This window comes from Anser brachyrhynchus (genome assembly GCF_964034855.1).
Source record: "Anser brachyrhynchus genome assembly, chromosome: 3".
In the NCBI taxonomy this organism is placed as follows: domain Eukaryota; kingdom Metazoa; phylum Chordata; class Aves; order Anseriformes; family Anatidae; genus Anser; species Anser brachyrhynchus.
The window spans coordinates 44,759,047-44,778,447 of record NC_137696.1 but is presented as its reverse complement, the minus strand read 5'-3'; the positions used below and the strand labels follow the sequence as shown (position 1 = coordinate 44,778,447).

Here is a 19,401-nt window from a genome sequence, read left to right as displayed (position 1 = left end):
ATCATTAATAAATCTCACAGGATTGTGTGGCCAGTTTCCGCACAATTCCAATTTATTCACAGAAAATTTACATGAGTGTTGAATGTAAGTTACTCATTCTTATCACATCTTTTAGAAGCTAAGATGAGAGAAGAAAAGGTTCAGAAACAGATATGGAATATTACACGGTCTCAAATCTTGCTGTCTCTGAAGCCCTTTCTTAAACTGAGTTTTAGTTCCTCAGTTAGGAGAATTACCTATGTAAAGGAAGTTAAATGGATTCATTGATACTTAGATGTAGAACTAGAGGTACAATACTAACAGTGAAAATGAACTCCACTGATGAAATAGAATGATTACAGTTATCAGAATCTGTTGTATATAGTAATAATATATCACTACTTTTAACATCTCAAAATGAATTGGTAGAGCTGACAACAAAATCCATCAACTGTAAATGTCCTTTCAAAAAAGGAAAAATATGAGCAAGACTACTTATTTCATTACTTATTTAAGATTAAAACCAATAAGATAAGAGGACATAACAATTCCTGCAGAAATGGACCAAATTCTGAAAAAGCTCTATTTTTTATCATTTGAACAGGGAGGTATGCTGTAGCCTCAGTGCCTTTGCAGAGACAGTGCAGGAGTTCTCACCTGTTCATGTGGGTAACTTCCATACATATAAAAGAGACAAGGAGGACAAATAACATGAATAAAGGTGTTTTGAAACCTTGTAAAAGCTAGAAGCTAGAAGACTGTATTTATGGGAATATTAAATAGCTATAAAGGAATAATTACTCTAATATACTTATTATAGATTAACTGCCTTACATCTTCTTTCCATCTAGAGCAACTGTGTAGAGATAAGGCATCTTATGGAGCAGTAGTTATTAGGCTTTAAATGAACCTTCCTTCTTTGCTTCTGACTGATATCTCTAAGCATGTATCTCACGGGGAGAACATATGAAGGGCAAAAACTAAACCAAACTAACCAACCAACCAACCAGCCAGCCAACCAACCAACCAACCAACCAAAAAAAAAAAAAAAACAAACAAGCAAACAAAAAAATCACAAGGCAAGTAGTATGGCTTTTTATAAGCATTTAGTTGATTAAGTAGATTTTTATATAATGACCGGTTAAGTATTTTTTATTTTTATTTTTTAGAAGATATCTTTAAATATCAGAAATCAGAATCTGTGGCATTGTATCACTCATATTTCTTGAAGACGGTGGATAAGACTATTCAGACTGATAAAGGAATTGGACACCAAAAAAAATTGGAAGCAAATCTCTCCCAAGATCTTATTTGTGACTGCAAAATGAAAAGAAAAAAAAAAAGTTTTAGACTTTAAAAAAAAAATACAAATTACAGGGGTAAAATGGCCATTTTTTTGTTTGTTTTTCAATTCATAAGCTACTATTTGATATAGATCTTGTGCCTCATTTGATCGAATAATTATCAGATGTTTACTAGCAATTAAAAACACCTGGTGAATTTGCTATTTTCCTGCAGCTTGTTGTAGGGGACACGGCTAAGTTGTTTGCATTTGTACAGATGGTTCTTGAAGGTGTTTCTGCACCTTTGCTGTAAGTGCCTGTAGGCAGGGGCATGCTTGTTGCTGTATCTGCATGGTTGCAGTACTTCTGGACACACAACAACAAACCAAGACCTTATGGCCCAGTCTCATTCTGTCTAATTTAAACACACTATTAAGGCATCTGAAGTCAGACTCCAATTACTCTATGCTCTGTATGTAACCAAAGGAAATGGACTATTATTTCCTCTCTCTATGTTGAGATGGGCCACCGTGTCCTCTGTCTTCCAAGTAATGAGGAGGTGTGGGTGATTAGTAAAGGTTCTAATCTTCAAGCACTTATGTCTATGAAAGAAAAACTCTACTGTTTAGGTATCTCTGCTCACAGAAGTGAGAGAACAGGTGTGAATAATGAAGTACTTCCCCATTTTGTGGGATCACTTTTACTCAGTAAATTTCTAATGACAAACATCTTCATGCAGTGAATAGTTCAACTCATCAAATCACTGAGGACTCTATTTAAAGTTACTGCCTTGTAGATCTCTATTTGGCTATAGACCAGAAGATACAGTGGTGAGTATAGAGCAAGATATAGTGGCGCACGGGACAGGTATAGAATGTGGTGTTTGTTTTCTTTTATGTTTTAAGTCTCACATTACTGAGTGGAAGATCAGTGAATGTTGAGTAAATATTTCCAAGCAATTATTTGTATGTGGATCTGTGGGGTAGTCCAAAAGGATTTATGAAGATAAACATATGTGTGCACAACTATATATTCAATATATCTCCATTGCAAATATTTCTGATAGTGAGCACTCTGAGTATATAGTTAAAGCCCTGTGCTACAGAGAAAAAGCAATGTCAGATTCAAGTAGGGAAGACAAGGCAACCAAACTATAGCTGAACAGGAGAATTAGTACAATATGGAATAGTAGAACAATAACAGAGGACAGTTTTATTATTTCTTCAGTTTAATGAAGTACAGTCTTTCTCTCTGTAAATATTGTCTCAGATCCCCTCCAACTATTGTTTTTGGGGTTGTTCAGCCTGGAGAAGAGAAGGCTCTGGGGATACTTTATAGCATCTTTCCAGTACCTAAAAGGGACATATGAGAAAGCTGGAGAGGCAACACTTTATCAGAGAGTGTATTGGTAGGATGAGGAGCAATGTTTCTAAACTAAAAGAGGGGCGACTTAGATTAGGTATAAGAAAGAAACCCTTTACTATGAGGGTGGTGGGGTATTGGCACAGGTAGCCTGGAAAAGCTGGGGATGCCCCATCCCTGAAAGTGTTCAAGGCCAGGTTGGATGGGACCCTGGACAACCTTGCCTGGTGGGAGGTGTCCCTGCCTATGGCAGGAGGGTTGGAATTAGATCATCTTTAAGGTCCCTTCCAACCCAAACCATTCAATGATTATGGAGACAAAGGTGTTGATACTGAGGTTCATTAAGACTCAGAAACTGCTGAGAGCTCTATTACTTGAAAATTTAGAAGATGTTTGGTGTTTGACTGTAATTTTTCTTGCTTACTTTAACCGTGTTGCATCACAAAATGAACAAATATGCCTAGAAGAACATCTGACAACAAATGTGGTGCTTGACTCCTACAGAGGTTATTTGGAGACAATGACATTCACAAATCTTGAAAGGCAGTTCCTGAAAGATATTTGTTTGTTTGTTTTCTGGAATCCAGAATGATCTGTGGTCTGATCTATGGTCTGGTACAAAATGTAGGAGACCTTACATAGGAAAAGAAGAGCCAAAAGGAGAAAGAGAGATAGAAAATGACATGGAATCAGTCTGCATGACATATTTTTCTTTTAAATAATGTTTATCTCCCACTGACATTGAAAATTATAGTTGCTCTCTGCAACAGAAAATGATAATGTTCTTTCTGAAATATTCTCTTTGTTATATCATGTTCCAGAGAACCTGATGATGAGTTTTATAGTCAGAAACTAGGGAAAGAAGTTGGGTCTCCTGGACACTACAACCACTTTCTATTCCTTTCCCCTTTTTACTTAATCATATATGTTTCATCAATTTTCTTCATCAACTTTCTTTCATCTCTAATTTAAAAGCTATATTTTGCATTTTAATATGGAAAAACATCATATGCTGTAAGTTTGGCTCTTCACAGTTCTACAAAATATTGCAAGTTAAGACGATGCACTGAATGAGAAGTGTGGCTGATAGAGTCCTCCAGGTATGGTGTCACACTTCTCATTCAGTATCACAAGGGACCTGTGCAAGAGGCTTTTTTGTTGAGCCACAGTCGGCTGTGACACCAGTGCTACAGAGAGTGATTCTTTATCTTCTGCTCCACCAGAGGTAATAGAAGACAATGAGACCAACTAGAGAAGTATCTCAGCCTGCCTGTTCAGTTTGTCTACAAGTCTGCTGTCACCTGCAGGACATAAGGAGAAAGTAAATGGCAGCCAGCCAAAACTATTGTGAACTGTGGTCTGTTTTTGTTTGTTTGTTTTTCCTTATGAGCTTTTCATCATTCAATTGCAAAAGTATACTTTAAAGTATACTTTTTTTGGAAAGAATTTTTACTCTGAAATTCATCCTTATCTAAGCATTCAGACAAGCTCATTTAGAAATAGGGAGGTTTAGTAATTCACTGGAGTTGTATGTCTTGAGTCTTGGTCTTGTCAAATACTTGTTTCAGCTTTAAATCAAATTATAGGCATGTCTAACTTTCTAGATATAGAATGATATCAGTGGAGCTATTAACTTGCATGAGGTAATTTCTAAGCAGAAAGTTTTAGGAGACCAATAAAAGTGGAAAATATTGGGAGCACAGCTGCACAACATTTTAGCTGGTGTTCTTGTCTGGAATAACTTTGAATAAGATTACATTGTCAGAAATCTGTATAAAACTTTTTTTTTTTTTTCCAGAAACTAGGGATTATTTATTTATTTATTTATTTAGAATAGGGAGGGAGATACCCTATGCTTTGTTTTATGGGGAGCATAGCTTGTGGTTAAAAATAACACAAATCTCTGGAATCCAAACTATCATTTCAATAGGTATGGAAAAGGCTAAATTTTCACCCCCAACTGTAGAAGTGTTTTCATTAGTTTGCATCAAATAAGAACTCAGTTTTATCACCTAAATGTTAGGTATATAGTGAATTTTCCATGTTCTGACACTTCTCAGGATAATGTCTGCAATTTTAGAACAGTAGCTTATATACTGCAAAATTGCATATATTGTTATAACCTCTGCTTTCTACAAATCAGAGTTCAGATACTTGTTACCCACTAATTTATGGTTTATAAGCCTATGCTGTTTTACAATGGGATGATGTTGCTTTAGGGTAAGTATTTAAACAGCCTTGTAAAACATTGTCTTCTTGTAGTATAAATCTTTTCAGAAACAAGACAAGCTTTTCTATTTTTGTTAGATACTTTAACTTTTTTTGTCTTTTTGTTTTCCTTTTATTTATTTATTTTCTAAGTGACCGTTTTGGGGCAGAAAGTCTTAGGATGGTTTAAGAACAATCCACATCAAAGGAAAGAATATGCATGTACAATGCATTTCCTCCTTCACAGGAGAAAATGTATTGACATGAAAGACCAGCTTCACCACTGCTCACTTTTGGGTAGAATTTTTTTTTTTCTATCAAATTGAATGCTCTCCCAGAAGTTGTGATTGAATGTAGAGAGGTCTAAGTACTGATGCACAGGTCTTAGATTACTTCGATGTTGCAAACTAATAAAGTAAGCATATTTGAAAAAATCTTTTGGGTACTTAAAAACACATTTACCTGGTACAGGATTGTAAAGTGGCTCTCCTAACAAGTATGAGCAAGAAAACCACCCTTTAAGGCAGCAGTTAAGTTATTATAAGAACTGTTATTTGTTTCTATTTTTAATGTAACACAAAATACATAGTTTGTCACACCATTATTTTCTGTGTAGTTTTTATCCTGAAAAATGTCAGACAAATTCAGACTCCATCGAATGGAAGTCAAAGATAATGACTAAATTGCAGTAAAATTATAATCAAATTAAAAACAAATTTATTAATATAAACTGCTACATGCTTGACCATACACAGTTTTCCAGTATAAGTCTATCATCAATCTTTCTAAACATCAGTCTCTTTCAGAAACTTAGAAATACGCCATCCAGGTCTACAGGACTGTCATTTTCTATTCTAATGCTCTTTTATATGAATACCTAATTTGAAATAAAATCCTTTCAGCTCTAACAGAATGGCATATAAGTTCCTATGGAGTTAAAATATTTTATTGTAAAATATTGAGTTACTTTTCTATGTACATCAATAATCTATTGCATATTGTCAATTTATTAATGATATTCTACATAACTATTATTTTGTGGTTGTAAATACACAAATATTCTCAGATAAGTTTATTTTAGAATTAAAAATATGGCCAATATATTGTGTGAAAACTGGTGATTTGGATGCAAAAACAGATGTAGAAATGAAATCATTAATATTTTTTCATTAAATGTATTTAAAAATGATAATTTGCAAAGTTTAAGATGAATAATGAAACTTTTCCAATAGCATGATTTCTCTAGCCCCTTTCAGTAAGAATTCAGTGAGTGCCACAACCAAATCTGAATTCAGTTGCTGAGCCACTGAAAATTTGAAAGGCTTACAGAGTTCAAGATTACTGCAAAGTTTCTATGAATGTTTGACCAACCAACCTATCTAAGTGACAGATACTACTGATACTTTTAGAAATAAATTTAGTCAAGGAAATGACATCTCATTGTGTGAGAAGTTTGTCTAATATACAAGTCCTTTTTTCAAGCTGGAGTTATCATTTCTAGTTTAAACTCAGTGAAAATGCTTTGCTGGTTAGAAGACTGTTGTTTACTGTGTTCCTCAGAACAAAATTACAGCCAAATAAAAGTGCTGTATTGTGAATTACAACAGATTTTAATATGGTTTTGTTGGAATAGACTTTACAGAAGTTGGGGATGTTTTTGGTTGTTTTAGAACATGGTTCATGACATATTTGTTTTTATTTATTTATTTATTTATTTAATCTGGCAATAAGTCATGCCTTTGCAAATCTCCTGAGCAGGTTTATTCTTCAGCTGTGATGTTGCAAGGAGGATGGTACAATGGGACAGTAATGTTTTTGTTTAACCTGGCAGACATGTTGAAGCCAGTTCTGATTCCATCGCTGTTGCACTTTTCTAGTCAGAACTTTGAGGTGTATATCCTATGACTTTTCTCACAAAACAAGTATAATCAAAACTCCAAAAACAGGATGGAAAGGTGCATTAATTCTCAGGGGAAAAAAACGGCATAATAATTATTAGAAAAAAGTATGGTTTTTTTGCATTGAAACATAGGATGGTTTCTAAAAACAAGGAAGGAGGGAATTGTATATCTTAAATTTTATCACAAATGTTTTACTGTGATCTTAATATACATACAGTAATTAATTCAGTGGAGTGTCTCTTGGTCAAAATCTAGACCTCTTCAAGTTGTATGAGAACACTTGCTGTTTTGTCAAATAAATCACAGGAGTACTTAGACAAGCTCAGAGACCTTTAAACAGAATGCAACATGGCTTTACACCTTGCAAAACTAATAACCTTTAACCAATTAATAAACTTCAAGTAGTACATAAGCCCTTGTGGGAACCTCACTGATAGAATTTATGAATACTGTAATGAATTCTAAACTGCCTTTGTTAGAAATGTTTTTTATTTCTTTAATTGCAAGTTTTTCATGAATTTCTGCGCAGGAAATAAATGTATTCACTCCCCATTCCTACTGTACTCATCTGCTGTAGTACATAAAATCATATACACGTATATGTGTGTACATCTATAATGTGCCTATGAGAGGAATAATAATGTCGTGTAGGAAAGAAGACTAATATTCTTCATCTCCAAAGTTTAACTACCAAAGTTTTGGAAGACTGTAGTATTAGTCAGCAATTACATTTAACCATAGAAAAGTGTCTAGATGAAGAATCATCATTCCATTCAACTTAAAGTTCCAGTCATCTTGACGTCCATTCTCTGAAAATGACCAAACATAATTAAATCACTGATAAGTGCCTGGACATGGGAGTAAAGTATGGCCGATTCGGTTTCCAACTGTGACACTGCTGAACCTGTGGTTTTGTGAATCACAGTAGATGTCATTGTACCAAGTTTTGTAAGATTTTTGATGTCCTCCCTAATACTTTCAACAGTGATCTGAAGATGTTTGATCAAAGTGGAAAGACAATTGGGTGGGTGCAAATAAGAAACGCCAAAGGAAAGTGGAACAAAACACTGCTTTCATTTCAAAGGACTCTTTGAGAATGTTTCACTGTCTCTAGAGCTGGAGGACTAAGAATGAAAAAAATACATCTGGATTGATGGATGCATTATTGGATTGTGCTTTAGGATAAGAAATGGAAGATGGCCTGCTTTTGATGAACCTAAGAATACAAAAATGTCAACTGGAATACCAATGCAGAAAAATGTGAGCTGTTAAGGAAAAACAAATGATCCAAATGTGTTCATTTATCTTTAGCTATTTTATTATTATTTTAAATGTCTAAACCAATATAATAAGTAGGTTTGTGTTCTTTTCTAAATTTATTCCTACACTCTTCTCTAACACTCATGACCCAAGATCTAAAAAAGAAAAGTTACTCATATTTCTTAAACTTTTTTCCACATCTGAGTTAGACTTAGATGTGTTTAAAGTAGAAAATAAATAATTTTTCAGTGTCTTGTGACTAAAATATGGCTTATTTGAAACACACCCAGTCAAAAGGTTTGCTATTTTTAAAGATAAGTGTTCCCTTTGTGACTTACAGTAAAAGCTTTAGATCTAATTCAGACCTGACTTGAAACACAGTTTTGCCAGCTGACAGGCTAAATTTGATCTTGTTTCCACCTCAGCCGTAGTAGTGATTCTATGTCTGTATTATCCCTGAAGACAACAGATATTGGGACATTTATTAATAAATAACCCAAGAAGAAAAGGAAGGAATTATGGGCAAGAGTCAAATTTTAATGAAATGATCAGAGTTCAGCTGGCAGAGACAGTATGACATAGTCACCAACGCACTAAAAATATTCTAATATCACCTGTGGTATAATCATGGTTTGTTTAAAAAAAAAATCTGGAACCATAAGGGATTTTAAATATAGCTCCATTATCCTTTTCTTTTTCTAGAGAAATTCAGAGGATATGGTGTGTTTTAGAAGAAAAGTTAGACTGGAAATTGACTTCTCAGAAGTGAGGTGTATTTCTGTTAGACCAATGGACCCTGAGCTTTTCTGCAGGTACATGCAAGTTTAAGACATGAAATGTCCGGGAGCTCTATAAATCTATTGATAATGCTTTGTGTTCTCTTTATACACAGAAAACGGGTTCTGAGAACTGGTGGCCAAATGATGTTCAACATATACCTATTGAAAGACAACGGAAATCAGAGCTTTTCTCTGCTAGAAGGATATAGAACTTTCTTTCCTTGGGTTTAAGTTGAATGACTGCTTCATATTTATGTAGTTATACTGATCTTGTTACTAGTTATTTACTGTTCCGCTTTGGAAAATGAAGATGTCTTACCAATACCAATGTTTTTATGGGGACCATGTTAGGACCCTTACTGAGGGTGCTAATTCAAGAAATAAGAACACTGAAAAAAATTCTATGCTATATTAAAATATTTCTTGATGTTAAAACTTTCAGGAGTATCCAACCCTTTTATATTGTTTGAAAAATTCTAAGTTGCTCCACTAACTTATAAGGAGATATTTAGAGGATATACATGTCTGAAGGAGAGACTTTAGCCAAAACACAATCAAAACTAGTCTTTCTGACACTAAATGAACTGATATTCTTATAAATGTACACTTGAGTAGTAAAGCATGTTTTAGGTAGAAAGGAGATACTTTAAGTTTATGGTCTATCCAGGTTCTTTTTATTTTTTTATTTATTTTTTTTTAATTTGAGATTCAAAGATAATTTTCTCTATTGCACAGGGATTATAGGAAAAAGGTAGTTTGCTGTATTTTTCTGTTGCTACTACAAAACTGTTTTCTCAGCAGTCACAGAAACCCCAAAGATCTGCAGTGTACATGATGTTCAGTTTTGTCAATTTAGACTTCAGTTTTCTGTTTGTAAAACAATGAGAGGAGAGCTGAGGGGACTTGGTGGGAACAAGTGGGTATCTAACAGTGTTGTGAACAGTAGATGACATGAATTAAGTGAATGAGAAAAGGGCTGGACTGCTTTTTGTGGTTCCTAGGCAATAGAATGTGTAACAGTGTTGAAGAGGCTGCAGTGGAGAAAAGAGTTCTCATTTTGTTTCCAGCATGTAAATTGTCTCTTCTCTTCTACATCCCTCGAGTATGGGGCTTCCTTCACTCCTGTAGTTGCCTTACACTTGGTTCCTACACTCTAACTCTTCAAAAATTGGGCACTCAGACTTGTGTGCCCTTAGTAACACTTAAGAACTGTTTTTAAAAGGAAGAGGTAAAAGCTAATTTAGAAAGCTGACACTTGAGAAAACTTTCTTAGCTGTAAGATATGCAATTTTATGCAGAATGACTACAAAACTAGCATTTTTATCTGAGCAAAATCTCAACTGAAAACACTATTCAAGTGACATTTATTCTGTAGAATGCCTACTGATTTACTTGAGGCTTCCTAAAAAAAAAAAAAAGATGTTTTCCTGTTGAGACATTTGGGTACCTATTGGTGTTGTGTGCAGATTTCTAATCTGCACATTCATAAGATGAAGGAAATAAGATGTCACTGATGTGCTATAGTTGGCCTTTTAAAGTTGTAGATTGTAATGATGATATCTGGTTTTTGAAGAACAACAAAGTAAAACTGTCAATGCTGGCTTTCTTTTTTTTTTTTTTTTTACTAGAAATCCAAAAACACTGAAATTGTGATAATGGTTTACTATTACCAGCTATTTAAGCCTGATCATAATGTATCAGAATACTGAAATTTACTGTAATATTTCTATCTACCTGTCACTCTGAGATGCATGTACTACTTTTTTTTTTTTTTTCTAGATGATTGAATCAGAGGCTGTAGAAATATATTACTTCTATTTGAACAGCATGACTTTTGAAAATGAAAAATAAGAAACAGCTGCTTAGGGAAAAAGTAGATATAACCTGCTTGACTACATACAGGTTGTTTTACTTTGCTTTATGAAATTCTTTCATCATTTTTATTTAGGTTAATATTTTGAAGGAACAAGTTTAATTTAAACTGAAATATAAGATTTCCAGTTCAAACAACCAAGATGGTATTCCAAGATGGTATATTCTAACATTTTCAAAAAGGTTTGCTTTGCGTTTTTGTCTTGCATTTTTTCATCCAGGTAAAACTTATTTTTTTATTTTTTTTTCAAAATCAACCCGAATTCATTTTCACTCGGAATTCAGGGATACTTTGTACACCAGATTGAAGTCTTCCATTGGTAGTCTGTTATATCTTCCTTAATGCTTTTTTTTTTTTTCTAGATGAACTATTAAAAAAAAAATTCTAGCTTTATTGTTATCAACATTTAAGGAAGTCCACTAACCCATGTGCTCCTCCTCCCCCCTACTTTTTTAATTGGAACAATAACTGAGAAAACTCTAAAACTTTGGACAGGGATAGTGAGTATTTGGAATTGTGTTGGTTTCAATCTTGGTGAATATTTAAATTTCATTGTTACAAATCCAAGCAGAATACTGCATCAAAATAACCTCTTCCTCTCATTTAGTTGACAAAAAAAATCAGACACCACAAATATTGAATGTAGACTGTTTTGAAATCTCAAAATGGTTCATTTTTAACTTCTGTGTGAATTATGGACAGAGACAAGATTTGTCTTATTTGTGGTTCTTTAACTGTATTCCAGAAGCTCATAAGAAATGTAGTTATGTTGTACAATAGATTCCCATCCACCATTTAACATCTTTGCTATGTGCTAAGTGTCTTAAATAAACCCCATTTCACAGAACCAATGTAATGACATTCATCAGTTTCTACGCAAAGGTGATGATTCAGGATGCTTTGCAGGGGGATTTTTATTTTTTTTTAAACTGTAATTTGTCAGAACATTTTTCACATAGGTAATATAGAAACATAAAAATTGATGGGTACTAGCGGAGAAGTGGATAAATAAAAGGAGTCAAAGCTCATATGCCTTGTCAAGAAAATGTTTTGTTTCCCAACAAGAAATGTCACAGCATGACAGCTTGACTGGTTTTAATTTGTCAGTATTTTTTATTAACACTGCTGTGTTTCATTTTGCTATCTTCTACCAGAGCAAGCATACAAGGAAATCACTTGCAACATCTTCAGGCACCATACATTAGATTATATGTAAGTAAAATGGTTGCTAAGTATTCCTTATGCAAAACACTGTTTGTAATGTTAAATTTCTCACTGAAAATCAAACACAGTAGGTTATATGCATGTCTAGAGATAAAAATCTCTTTAGTGCAAACAGCACTGGATAACAGGAGAAATGCAATAGTCGTATAAATATTCCCTTCCATCATTTATCAAAAAGCTTTTGAATTTGTCAATGCAAAAGAAAGCAATTTTACATAAGTTCATTATTTTACTAATTTAAAAAAGTAAAAACAAACAAAAACCAACAGAAGTGCTTTTAAAAGAAGTTCCAGCAATTGTATCTAACACACATTAGTATCTACTTTTGGTTTTCAAATTCATAATATGAACTGCATAACCTGTTTGAGGAGGTATGTAGAATGAGGATAATACCATGTGATGCAAAGGAAACGAATCTAAGGTGAACACTGAGTGTAAACATGCCCTTTGGTTTCTCAAAATGACACATGCTTGAAGAAGAAACACATTATTCAAAATCAGCACCAACTCTATACTTCCCTTTCCAGCTACATTGCTTGACTTGCTTTTTGCAGCAATGACTTGCTTCTTCCAACACTACATTTATCAGATACCTTCATTTACTATCCTTGACAGTTCACTTTTCACATTCTCGGTGATTTGCTTATTCCACTGGCTTAAATGAAGGGCTAGTCAGGTTTACATATGTCTAAATGTTCCTGTTCTTGGAAGTCAGATCCACCACATTCTGCCCCAATCCAAAGGCTTCCAAGTAGCCAACCTGCAGGTGTTTGCAGGACCCAAGGACCTTTCCCTATGCAGCTCACTGGTCTGTCCCGCACACTTACATCCCTGTGTGGGAAACCTGTGGCTCTCAACAACACACAAGGTACTTCTACCAGGTTCAACCAACCCATGAGTTTGTCTTAATTGTGCTAGGGTAATTCAACACCTTCTATAGCTAGTGTGACTGGTAGTGCTAGGAGATGTGTCAGACTAGGAATTTGAGACAAATAAGTTTGGAGGCAGAAATCTTGAGTGGAAACTGTTTCACTGAAAATGGGTTAGTTAATTATCTGTTGAGCCAGGGATATAATAACTGAAGCACAATGTCCAGAGGAAATTTTATGTGAGAGGAATCCCTTTGGTGGTGGATGTTTAGTTACTTCACCCTGTCAAAAGGCACAGAAATGGCTGGACCTGTGTCCCCTGAGGTTTTCCTGGGTGCCCCCCTCCTTCCACATCCTTTTCAGTGAGTTAATAATGACCACAGAAAAAGCTGAACATTAGTGTCGGGCAGGGAGGAGATTGCTCTATATCAAAATCTTTAACGTACAATAAATTTTTCAGTTGTCTCTTTGCTCTTCTGTGGGCGTGCAGATGAGCTTTTGTCACATAATCTAAGAAGAATGACTTGAACAATGGATTTCATTTCATAAAATTATTCCTAGTCTAAGGAGTAAAGGACATTGCTATGCAACGAAATTTGCTATTTCTTCACTGCCTCACTACAGAAATGTGTTTCAGTGCTTACATTCCCTCTCTGAACTTTAAACATGCAAAAATTAACCTTTCATCTGGAATTACTCTATGGCAAAAAGAGAAGAGTTTTAATAGATAAATAATGGATTCTACAGCAATGAGGACTAATGACTGCAAACACATGAAGAAATTAGGTTTAATTAGCGCTGTGTACAAGTCATTACCATTTTAAAGTAGTGTAAAAGATACAACTTAAATGATTAGTTTATGTACTAATAGTCTAGTGGTGACTGCATCTTGTATCTGCTTGCTTTGGGGAGGCTGACAACACATTGCTGTACACTGTGACTCAGCCAGGGTGTGGGTTTGCCTGGGTCATCCCAGGTCAGATATCTCTGAATACACTCTAAGCTGGCACACAAAGTGCTGTATCTTGCTAAATAAAATGTTTAAGTACAGATTTTTTTTTCTCCCCTCAGTGGACAGCAGACTGTGAACAATTCTGGGAAACTGCATGCATGGTCTCCTCATTAGTTGTACTCATCCCTGCTACTGACTCAGGCAACATACTGATGCTATGAGGCTAGCAGAGAACAGAGAAGGAAGGCGTGATATTTTAAGTCAAGTTCAGGAAAGCAGACAGCTATGGTGGCTTAAAACAATCCTCTACCTCTAGTAAACTTCCTCCTCACCACTGCTTACCAGACATTTTGGAAGGGAAGGAAGAAGCAAATGTGTTTGTGTGCCTTCCTTATTGAAATTTAATCTGTTGTACTGCTCTGATCTCAGCCTTGCTGATGGTTAAAGATCACATGTCAACTGGGAACCTGTTCTCTTTTTCTGCTACTGTTACTGCAGTGGTATTTGGCAGAAAGATGGGGTGGACAGATGGGACAGCAGCCTCCTAAATTGCTTTGCCTAAATTCACAAGATTCATCCGTCAGAACCCCCTACTGCTCCCCCTGCCCTCCCCCCACCCCCCCAACTCTGATTGCTAATGAAACATAGAGCTTGATATCACTCAAATTCAAAATATTCTGACCCGTATGTCCAGCTGATTATTTTTCCATCTATTCTCTTTCCTGGCAGTCATCAATGTGTTGCAACAAGATAAAAATCAAGTTTCTAAACATTTTAAATTAAGCTGTTTAGTTTAAAATCTGCAAAAAAAAAAAAAAGAGTCTAGCTTGTCTATTTCTCATAGACATATCTTAGTCTGCTATTTTCTTTTGGTGATTGTAAAATTTAAGAATTTCTTTCAGTACATAATTTGATGGGGACACATCTTTTTGTGATGATGGGGCTAAGGTAACAGATAAAAATACAATGTAAAATGTTGGAGACAATGAGATTTTTTTTTTTCCTGCCAATTAAAGTAACAATAAGACAGAAAAGTGTTTCTAAAGGCCACACTAAAGAAGTAGTTGGCATGAGAAGGGAATGAAAATCTGGAGTAGATGGTGTTATGGGCACCATCAGAGAGAGCGATATTTAAACAAAGTACATTTCTGAAGGTACTAGGACAACAGACAGGTCCAGCTGGAAGAAGCTGATTCGGTTCTGTGGTTTGGTGAAGAGGAATCCCTACAGATTTCAACATAAAAATAAATAAATTAAAAAAATGGAGCTTGAATCCAATTGGTTAGTTAGTGTCTAAGAAGAAACTGGACTGACCTCCAGTGAAAACAGCACAAAATTAGAGGTGAGAGACCAAAGGTGGGATAACAACCATAGACAAAACAGAACTGTGCTGACAACGGGGTATTAAAGGTGAAAAGTAATCTGTGATGGGGTGAAGACCAGAAGGGTACAGAATAGGTCTACATGAACGGGTTAACCTGTGGTAAACCAAGCTGGTCTAATTTAACAGCCCTAAGAGCAGGACCTTTTGAGTGAAAAAATTACCCACTAATGAATCAGGGAAATGTGTCAGATTTCTAAATATATTCTAATCAGCTTCTTTGTCTCTGACAGAACTTAATAGTCTGTGAGAGTTTATCACAGTGCAACTTTCTCTGGTGTTATGTTTACAACCTTGTGTGCCGGTTCATACATCCCTACATGGAGAAGGTACTTTGAAGAAAATGAGAGAAAATAAATATGAATGCAAGAGAGATCAGGAGAGCAGATATGTCTCTGAGGCAAATTCTAAGGTAAGAGAAGGAAGTTTCTATGTGACAATAAAATATAAGTAACAGAAATATAGAGGAAAGGAAAGACAGTAAAGCCGAGGAGCACAAAGTCCAAGATAATGTTGGGGATATGCTTTGCAACAAGATCTGTGCAGGCTGGGAAGGTGGGTTGGTCCAGCTCAAGGTGCAGGTACTACTGCTTGTCACTGAGTCATGCTGGAGAGAGTTGTGTGGCTGAAGGAGTTCCTGTCAGAGACAGGCTGAAAGCAGGATTTCAACTCCAGATAGTCCAAGGTCTAAGCTTTTGTACAGGTGTTTGCATATATATACATCATTGCTACTGAGAAATATTAGACACAACACTGAGATGCTAAATATCAGTGAAACTTAATTCCAGCTTTAAAAAATGGAAGTTAGATGAAACTAAGAAAAGTTGAAATACAGTAGAAGTTTAGCAATAACCCTTCATTTACCTCCTGTCCACATAACATAGATGGTGACAAAATACAAAACTGTGAATAGGTTAGGCTCAGACTTCTCATTGTGAGGACACAAGGTCAAGACAGAATCAGCATAGGCAGGTAATTAGGGGAACGTACTTCTCACTGTATTTAACAGGAAAATTTCAAAGTAGGTATTCATAAGTCACAAAAAACTGTTGAACTTCACAATGCCCTAATATTGACGCGCAGTACTGTCTGAATACATGTGAATAAATACAAGTCCAAAAAAGTTAAGATGTACAATTTTAAACAGTTTTAAGTATTAGATGATGTTATTATGGTGTAAGTAATGCAACTTTGATCCAAGCATGTCCTTCATGTGGTACTTGATTTTTCTGATTGCATGAATAACATGTTTGTTTGCTTAATATATTACATCAAAAAGAGAACTGTTTCTGAAGTAAAGGAACAGATCCTTCCTATTCTTTGGTGTTTTCCTGTTATTATGTTACTAAAAGTAACTTGTCTCATGTTTTATTTATTTTCATCTCTTAAATTAATTCAGTCCACACTCTGGAAATATTCCAGAGTGCTCTGTCATTTGTTTTTGCAAGTGGTTATGTGAGCCAGTCTACTATGGCTGAGGAAACATGAATGTTTAAGAAAAAGTTTTTCAGAGCGCTGCAATTCTTCTGAAGCGTTTGCCTGAAATTTACTAGAAATAAAAATCTGTGTCCAGAATTTTTTGCATTCAGAGATCTGTGAAATTTGTCAAACGCTTTGGGTGAAAATGACTCCAGTCCAAAAAAAGCCAGAGCAGTGCACATACAACCATGGGCACACCCCACCCACCCCATAACAGTCATTCATATTCATGCATATGTATTTTTGTGTGCTTAAGTTCCTTCTTAGAACAATCTCAGTGTGAGTACAAGCAAAAGACAAAGTACTAATTTTTACTCAGACAAAAACTAACACTTATCTCTTGTCCAATAAGAATCTAAGAGTTCAGAGTTTTTGTCTGATATGAAAGAATGTTTTTGTTTGATTCCATTCAGATAACATTTTATTTAAATTACTTGTTTTATACGTTACCAAATACTTGTTTTCCAGATCCAGTATGTCAGCACCTCAAAACAGCAGAAATATCCTTAAAAACATTTAAAATGTTTTATAACAACCAGAAACCTTGATCCTGGACTTCTGCTTCCATCCAGGTAGCAGATAGGAAAACTGTTTGTATTTTGTGGTTTTGGGGTTGACTTATAACTAATGAAGTCCTGTTTGCTATGGATTTCAGAAGAGAAAAGGAGCTGGATCCACTTTACTGCACAAACAGATAGTAAATTTAGCGTTTGCTAGAGAATGACAAACCATTTTGAGAATGAATAACAATGAAATAAATTTTATCCAGTTCTCCCACCTCTGTCCCATATGTTTTCTACATCTACTTCCTACATATTTGTAAACTGTAAAGGGGATGAAGGAGCCAGAGGTCAAATTAACTACCTGTGATTGCACTTTTAAAGGTTTGATGAGTTTAACAAATATTAAAACTTGGGAGTAACACTGGTATTTTAACATGATTTTTAAACAGTAAATACCCTATGAATATTAAAATCAGAATACTTAAATACTTCAGTGGAGATAGATTGCTAAATTTAGCTACAGTTTGGATGTCTGTTGTGGTTTAACCCGGCTGGCAGCTAAACACCACACAGCCGTTCGCTCACCCTCCCCCCTCCCTCTCTGGGATGGGGGAGACAAACGGGAAAGTGAAGCCGGTGAGTTGAGATAAAGACAGTTTATTAAGACAGGAATATAATAATAACAATAATAATAATAATAGTGATAATGATAATAGTATTAATAATAATAATGTGTAAGAGAGCAAGTGATGCACAATGCAATTGCTCACCACCCGCTGACCGATGCCCAGCCTATCCCTGAGCAGCCGGCCCCCCACCCCGGCCAGCCACCCCTATATATTGTTTAGCATGATGTCAGATGGTATGGAATACCCCTTTGGCCAGTTTGGGTCAGCTGTCCTGGGTCTGTCCCCTCCCAGCTCCTGCTGCACCCCCAGCCTGCTCGCTGGCAGGACAGAGCGAGAAGCCGAAAAGTCCTTGGCCTGGTGTAAACACTGCTCTGCAACAATTAAAACATCAGCATGTTATCAGCGCTCTTCTCATCCTAATCCAAAACATAGCACCCTACCAGCTACTATGAGGAAAAATTAACTCTGTCCTAACCGGAACCAGGACAATGTCTTAAGTCAACTGACAAATTTAGACAGAAATTAAAAACTTAAAGTTAATAATTTCGTACTTGTCCTCTTGTAGGTGGTGGTGCAAAGGAAGGCTCACATTGTGTGATGCTGTAATTGATAACTTCATTACAAGAAAAAAAAGAAATCATTTAAAACTAAGCATGCATTCTTAATCCTGATTTTCTTAACTTCTGACTACCTGTTTACCTGTTTTTGCAGATTTGGGATATTTCTCTTACATAATGTAATATACATACATGGGACAGATATTTATATCTGGCCTGTTTCCTCGCCTAATGCAAGTATTCCATACAGCCTATAGGAGGAACCACTGGAGACACAATCAGCAGGCAGCAAAACAAAAAAGCAGTCTTGTCATTTCGAATGACACTCATAATAAGGAAGGTGTTGAAAATACAATTAATAATCCCATGGTTTTGACACATCAGGATTCAGCAAGAAGCATTCTAGAAATTATATTTTTCATTATGTAGAATATTTTAAGTCAAGTACAAATTACTCTAGAAAATCAAGAGAATGAGAACTATTAAAGGTAATGTGTAAATGAAGTAGATTGTAAGTAATTCTTAAAGGTGTATTGAGAATAGCAGGAATATTTGCTTCTGTATTTCTTGCTGTATCCAACATCATTTAAATGTGTCTGAGATTTCTTATCAGGTGCATATATCTCTTCGTGTAATATATTTACAAGCTACCACAGAGCTAAACCCTTGGCAAAAAATAGACGTTCAGTAGTCAAAGAACTGTAGATTTTGAAGAGCTGATAATCTGTAGGATTTTTTTATTTTTATTTTTTTATAATTGTAGACATCGCTGTTAAGAATAGGCTTAAATTATTCTTGAAGGAAAATACGAGTAACTGAAAAATAGTCAAATTCAAGGTCCATTTACTTTTCCAAAACTAGCTAAAATTAGTGTGCCAATCACTCTGTACTGCTGTCTGTGGCAAGTATGTACAGGTGTTTGTCTATCATCTTTAGCTGCTGCACAGTGCATTAATCTAAGCAGTTTAAAATTTTCTCTTATATGCTGGATTTTCGTTAAAATAGTGATATGACAAAAACTCCTGTGCGAACCCAGAGCTCAACTCACTCTTATGTCAAGCCTAGAGCTATAGCATCAGCTTGAATCATAGATACATATGCATGTATTTATTAAATACTAGATTCAGTTCCAAGGTTCAAAAAATGCAGGAGAATATGCATC

General features: G+C 35.3%; 1 protein-coding gene across 13 annotated transcripts in view; it reads left to right on the top strand.

Annotated features, from left to right (window-relative positions):
- Positions 1-19,401, top strand: part of LOC308193061 (uncharacterized protein) — a 101,820-nt gene that overhangs the window by 55,619 nt on the left and 26,800 nt on the right. For 5 of the 13 annotated variants that reach the window (XR_013949342.1, XR_013949343.1, XR_013949344.1 and 2 more), the window contains 2 exons: positions 8,696-8,805; positions 8,886-10,367. Coding sequence is in view for 4 of the 13 variants with exons in the window: in XM_080587267.1 (XP_080443393.1) it covers positions 8,696-8,805; positions 8,886-9,003 (228 nt within the window). In the remaining 9 variants the exon portion in view is untranslated. Of the gene's footprint in view, positions 1-587; positions 2,093-3,847; positions 3,946-7,914; positions 7,994-8,695; positions 8,806-8,885; positions 10,368-11,799; positions 11,858-13,809; positions 14,144-15,304; positions 16,753-18,393 lie in introns of those variants that run through there. The other 8 variants (XR_013949340.1, XR_013949346.1, XR_013949347.1 and 5 more) reach the window with 8 other exon arrangements.